We start from the raw sequence: 6,696 nt of genomic DNA, 5'->3' as shown, positions 1-6,696 counted from the left end.
GTTTGTGTGTGTGTGTGTGTGTCACTGTGTGTGTGTGTGTGTGTCACTGTGTGTGTGTGTGTTTGTCTTTCTGACTTTTCATTTCATAATTGCCTTCATCGCATTGTCTATCTATATGCAGCAACTACAGCAGGAGTCACATCTCAGGCAATTTCAGATAGAAGTACGTAGACTTACTATGTTTTCATTGGAATATTGCAAGTTTGTGTGTTCATTTAGCAAGCTGCAGGTGGAAAAGATATTGAAATCAAACAACTACAAACTGTTGTGGAACAAAGGGAACAGGAAGTGAAGGTGAGTTGGTGTTGTGAGTATGTGAATGACGTTTCAGTTTCTATTACATGAGAATGCTTCTGGCGTTAGATGCTTCAAGACCAAATACGACATGCTGCTGACATGGCATCAAAAAAAGCAGCTCTGTCTGAGCAACACTTCAAGGTTAACTAGAACAGTTGTGTTGAATGGATTGGTAGATTGGTGTGTGTGTGTGTGTGTGTGTGTGTGTGTGTGTGTGTGTGTGTGTGTGTGTGTGTGTGTGTGTGTGTGTGTGTGTGTGTGTGTGTGTGTGTGTGTGTTTGTGTGTGTGTTTGTGTGTGTGTGTGTGTGTGTGTGTGTGTGTGTGTGTGTGTGTGTGTGTGTGTGTGTGTGTGTGTGTGTGTGTGTGTGTGTGTGTACGCATGTGTGTGTGTGTGTGTGTGTGTGTGTGTGTGTGTGTGTGTGTGTGTGTACGCATGTGTGTGTGTGTGTGTGTGTGTGTGTGTGTGTGTGTGTGTACGCATGTGTGTGTGTGTGTGTGTGTGTGTGTGTGTGTGTGTGTGTGTGTGTGTGTGTTGTGTTGTGTTGTGTGCATTTATCTTCATTGGGCTGCTGCCCATTTACTTGCTAGCTGCAAGGCTTTCCATTTGTTTGTCAAATTCTATTCTGTTAAGTGCAAGTGGTTTTGGTCAGATCAAACTCACACAAGACGTCAAATCAAAATTTGTAGTATGTGAGATCAAGTGTGTAATCTATGAAATCAAGTTAACTGTATGTGTCAATCAAACTTGTCATACCTCAACTCAAATTTGCAACTTAAACTAACTTTGTTGTTCATCAAATCAAATCTAGACGAGGTCAAATCAAATTAGCAAGATGGCACTATAGGTTAGTTTAAACTTTTTGAGTCCAGCTGTTTCTACTGTAAACCATGTTGTCTGGCCTGCTATAATAAGTATCATAATCCCTACGATTGTTGTTGCTTTGCTATTAAGTACATAACTCAATTTGTGATGAATGTGTAATAGCATTGATTATGATCCATATGCACTGAAGTCTTACATGGGTAAATTAGAGTCTTAGGTATTAGATTGGACATCTTGCTCATTTGATTAGATATCTCACTAACATGATTTGACATCATCCAGATTTGATTTGGAACAAGAAAGTGGTTTGACAAGTTACAAATTTGATTTGACACTTTGTCAATTTGATTTCATTGATCTGACATACAACAAACTTTATTTGACAGAATACTATGAATATTATGTGAGAGGAGACAATTTTGACCTGTAAATGGTGTAGTCATGCAGTTTGTATTATGTATTGATATCTACTTGTATATTGTTTGCAGTCTAATCTGCAAACTTGTACTGACGAATTGACATCTCGTAACAACACAATTTCACTGCTGGAGCAGCATCTCTCACAGCTGGAGAGTGAATTAGAGCAAGTAAAAGGCGTCAACACTTTGCAAGCTCAAACTATAAAGGTGATCAGTTAAGTTGATTAGGGTTGCAAATCAAAGAGCAATTTTGTAATTTTGAGTAGGAAATGGAGGGCGATGCTTGGAGACAGCAACAGGCAATGAAAGAACTCCAGGACACTGTTGTGTTGAAAACAGTTGAAGTGACGGTTAGCAGTGAGAAATGGCATTAGGCAGGCAGACATAGAGCGTGTTCACACTGGGCCTAATCATGATTAGTTTGGCGTTAGTCTACTAACGCCACTTGTACACCAGTTCTAATCACGATTAGTATAACGCCATTCTAACGTCATAAAGAGTATTACAACCACATTGGTGGTGTTAGTGGCTGCGCGACTTTGGCACGTGAGGTAGTATACAAGAAGAGCATGTCGCTGATGTTCTGATATGGTGTTGTATGTCTATACGTACAAACGTAGCAACATGACGACGTGTACGGAAGCGCAGGTAGATGTATACTATGTACGTGCCTGTACATGTGACAACTTCCTGCCGTCACTCAAGGAGCTGCCAGAGAAAGCAAACAAAATGTTTCTCTCTTCAAAACCTAAAGCAAACAATGGATTCGTCAAGACCATTCATGCGAATTATATGGCGGATGAAAAATGTTGAGGCTAATTACATTCGCGTGTCGATGTGACTTACTAATCATAGTTAGCGGTGTGAACGCGCTTGTGCTAATGTTGGCCTAATCATAGCTAGCCTAGTGCATAGTTAGTCCAGATGTTGATGAGAACACGCTCATAGTGTATTGTATACGTACATACATACATACTACAATAGACATACAACATGCATGTATACATTCATCCATCCATCCATAAATACGTATACATACATACTGATAGACAGACTGACAGACAGAAAGGTATGCTTGACCATTGACTTAAGAAAGAATAGAAGCATCAAGGAACAGAGTAGTGAGTGTTGCTATCATGCGTATAGTCATCAAAATTATGCTTAGGTGACCAATAACTTTTCAGTCACAGTTTCTTTTGTAGTACATGAGGCCAGACAGACAGACAGACAGACAGACAGAATCAAGTTTATTGTCAACAATCTTCACTACTACAAACAGTTATTGTTAAAATGAAATGTTCTACTTGTAGTCCGAGACTATTGCTAATGAGTAAAACACTGAATGTCTCTATCTACTCCCAAAACACTGTCATCTCCTAATGAGCGCACAGAAAGCCTTGACAGCTTCCGCAAAATCACTCTGCTGTTGCATTTTTGAAGAGTAATAGACAGTCTTTTCCTCCAGAAGGTTTTAAACTCTACCGCAATTCTTCTTCCATCAAAGCCTCTCGCCTTCTTCCCCAGTTCATTCATCAGCTCGTCAGCCTTTAAGCCCCACCTGCCGAAGTGTTCAAAGACGAGTGGGACAACTATAGGCTTCGATCCATCCGCAAGCGATTCCTCTGAGTATTTTTTTGACTTTGCTGCCTCTCGTTTAGCTGCTGCATGGCCACCTTCTCTGGCTGCACCTTTAATAATGTCTTTGCTCCAAGGGTGAGCTATCGAAACATCACATTCTTTTGTGATCCCAGTGTCAGTGTCGTAAAGCGTGATGTCAGGCCGGTTTTCGTTGTCTACAAATCGCTGTCTCGGTTCTATTTGATGGGGAATGACAGACAGACAGACAGAAGGACAGATGGACTGACGAGAAGTGACAGATAGACAGGTAGGCACGAAACAGTCAACACAGGCAAGTGAAATGGGCACTCACAAACTGATTCTTAGACAGACTTGAATTCCTTGGAGTTGAAATGTGTTTGTTGTTAGAATTCGGAGAAACAATTAATAGGGCTTGCAAGTGAGAAAGACATTCAGATGTCAGAAATGAGTAATTTATTAGAAGGAATGAGACAGCAAAGGCGTGAGATGGAGAAACATATGCAGGAGAACATGGTACACTACTGTGTTGATGACTGTAGATGTTTCAATAGGTCAATGTGATTCAATATTAGGCTCAAATGAAAGAAATGAACAAACGACAAGAGTCTGAGCTGTCTGCCAGAGATCGAGAAATTGCTTCTTTGATGGAGACAATAAGAGAGAAGGATGATGATATAGAGGTATATGTGGATATGTTTACCCTGACAACAATGAGACACACATAATGATGCAGGCGTGGGGTGGGGGAGTGAAAACACATATAAACTGTAGCAAGCTACTATCTTGGTACCAAAATTAGAGACAACGTGGGAAAATTCCCCGATCTCAGCTGTCCTATGGCGTAGAGAGTTGATTTCAACACAAATCATTTATTGTTTTAGAATCTCAGATGCCAACAAGGAAACAATCAGTCTCGTTATGATGCAGTGAGTCAGAGGCTTAGTTTGGAACAACAAGGAAAAGCTAAACTGACAGTATGACAAACTCAATGAAAATTGATTTTTCCTTTTATTGTGTCTCAGTACTGTTTCCCGGTGTATGATGTAGGCACAAGTACAAAGTTTGACGAAGCAGGTGTCAAAGGGTCAGAAGGCGTTAGAATCTCTTAATGACCATTTACGTGACAGCATGCAGGTGAATGAGGCGCTACAGAAACAACTGAGAGATGCAGAGCAGTGCGTCAAGCAGATGGTATTTTTACTAATAGAAACTGCATTTTGATGTGTTCTGAAGTTTTATTTTTAGTCTTCAAACAACCAATCTGCTCAAAGAGTAGCAAATCTTCAACAACAACTTGATCAAGCGAGTCAACACTTTGAGAGACAGCAGAGAAGACTAACTGCTGTTCAGCAAGAGAACAAAACACTGAAATCTACAATGAACTCATCTGTAAGTTCAGAGGAACGATCAAGACTCGTTGATGAGAATGAACGGTTGATTTCCAAGCTTAAAGAGAGCAGGCAGTTGAATGAATCACTTCGCCAGAATCTACGCCAACTGCAACATCAGTCAACAGTATCATTGAATTTGTCACAAGAGAAAGAGGAAATTAAAAGATTGGACTCAAATCTACGAGAATGCAAGCAGATAAACGATGATTTACAACATCGAATTGATGAGGTGACAGCTGCAGCTAAAGCTGCTGGAATTCATCCTGGTACTGGATCACCAATTAGAGGTGGTCGTCTGTCTTGTGAGATGGAGAGCTGGAAATCTAAACTGGCTGAAAAAGAACATCAGGTGAGGCTGCTGCAATCAAGACTGGAGACAGAGATAAGCAAGGTTGCTTCAATGAGCCTTCAATCACAAGAAGTAGCATCATTACATGAGAGCCTTGCTGAGATGCAGAAACAAAATAGTGATTTGAAACAAAAGATAGCTGATTTGGACACAGAGTTGAGACGGTCAGAAGGAGGAAGAAGTAGTCTTGAGTCTTTAGTAAAGTCTCATGCCAAGGAAGTAGTGGGGCTGAAAGGACAGCTGACTGACAATCATCGGCAAGTGAAACGTTTGAAGGCAGCCATAGACAAACTGAAAAAGGAGAATGAACTGTTGAAAGACCAGGGGGACAGGTGGGATGCTGGATCAGTGGATGGAGGTGTGTTGGATTCTGAAGCTGCCACTGTAAGACAACGAGCAGCTCTGCTTTGTTCACAACTTGAGGAAAGTGCACGACTCAATGCCAGTTTGTGTGGTCAATTGGAACTCCTTGAAAGATCACTTGTAGTTGAAGAAGATGCATTTGGTTGTGGGCAGATTAGCATCCCTCAAAGTGATGATTCTTCGAGCATTTCTAGATCTAGTCGTCGGGCATCTCAACCAGCAATTGTAATAACCGATGTTGATGAGAAAGCTAGTGAGATTGTGCATGCTAAAGATCCAGCTCTTATTGATTATATAACATCACCATCTGGGCTGTCGGCCTCTGTGTCTTCTGAGCAAATCAAAGACCTACAGCAGCAAATGATCGAGTCACAGCAAAGCAATGAAATGTTGAGAGAACAGCTGGGAACAATGTTTCAAGATGGTGTCACAGTGAGAAGTCTCAGCAAAAACGATCAATTTTTGTAAGAACATGTTTAATGACCACCTTATGTGTCTCTTGTTTCCTGTTTCTGTTTTCCATCCAATTTCCTTGTTCATGCTGTATTGCTGTCTTGTCATAGCACTGTCATGCTATGTTTCTCACCTTGTCAATGTGAGGTGATTGTTTTATAGCAGAGGCAAAGATATACAAGATTTTGAAACTTCAAGGAAAGCAACGAGCCACACAAATGACTGGCAGAGTGAGCCACCTCAATTCCATAAAGAATTGGCCACTTCTTATCATCAACGTTTTGATGATCTTTACCATCGTCTCAAGGTAATCAGCAAATAGCAGAGGGTGAGACATAAACAGCATTTTTAAATTTTTTGTTCCTAGGCAACCAACGACTTGAAAGAGCAAACAGCACGCTCGGTGTATGACCAAAGTGAGTATTATTGCTAATTAATTAACTCGTACATGTCTGTGTTGATCATGTTACCTGCTGCAGTACTGAAAACACATCGAGTGCTTCAAGAAGCTCAAACGAATATGCAGAAACAAACAGACGAAGATTGGAGTCATGATGACAAGTGATGATCAATCAATCAGTAGGTGACTGACTAATCATTACTCATGCATACAGAACGCAAACTGCAGTTGGACATTCCGCTGTTTCTATTCTATTAAAGCATCAGTTGAGTACATTGCAACATTGCAACGGCTCTCCACACACACACAGAGTAGCTACAACACACATTACCAGCTGCACTATGACGAACGACCTACAGAACGACGGTCTAGCCCGTCGCTGTACGTTGTATAGATTCGATTCATTATACTGGCAAAACTCTTTGTCCAGATTTTGAGTCAACTGCTACATGTACTCCTGTATCTCTAATTTGTTGAAGCATTGCTTTGGCCGCTTGTTGTCTCGCTGCCTTTTTCGTCGTTGCGTATCCGCGTGCCGTCATATCCAAAACTCGCACTAACATCACGAAGTAGCCCACTGGCTCGTCGTCCAATTTCTCCG

At 41.1% G+C, this 6,696-nt stretch overlaps 1 protein-coding gene across 1 annotated transcript in view; it reads left to right on the top strand.

Moving 5' to 3' along the window:
* The window catches only part of LOC134190576 (myosin heavy chain, cardiac muscle isoform-like), a 14,965-nt gene extending 8,487 nt beyond the window's left edge, over positions 1–6,478 (top strand). The window contains exons 22-34 of the mRNA XM_062659027.1: positions 122–163; positions 220–294; positions 364–438; positions 1,610–1,747; positions 1,807–1,890; positions 3,527–3,652; positions 3,712–3,819; positions 4,021–4,113; positions 4,187–4,330; positions 4,385–5,706; positions 5,858–6,002; positions 6,063–6,111; positions 6,175–6,478. Of these exons, the coding sequence (XP_062515011.1) occupies positions 122–163; positions 220–294; positions 364–438; positions 1,610–1,747; positions 1,807–1,890; positions 3,527–3,652; positions 3,712–3,819; positions 4,021–4,113; positions 4,187–4,330; positions 4,385–5,706; positions 5,858–6,002; positions 6,063–6,111; positions 6,175–6,260 (2,487 nt within the window). The 3' untranslated portion in view covers positions 6,261–6,478. The remainder of the gene's footprint in view (positions 1–121; positions 164–219; positions 295–363; positions 439–1,609; positions 1,748–1,806; positions 1,891–3,526; positions 3,653–3,711; positions 3,820–4,020; positions 4,114–4,186; positions 4,331–4,384; positions 5,707–5,857; positions 6,003–6,062; positions 6,112–6,174) is intronic.
* The last annotated feature ends 218 nt before the right edge of the window (positions 6,479–6,696 follow it).

Source organism: Corticium candelabrum, chromosome 15 (assembly GCF_963422355.1).
Source record: "Corticium candelabrum chromosome 15, ooCorCand1.1, whole genome shotgun sequence".
Taxonomy (NCBI): Eukaryota; Metazoa; Porifera; class Homoscleromorpha; order Homosclerophorida; family Plakinidae; genus Corticium; species Corticium candelabrum.
Note: the sequence above shows the minus strand (reverse complement) of the source record. Positions and strands in the feature narration are given on the sequence as shown.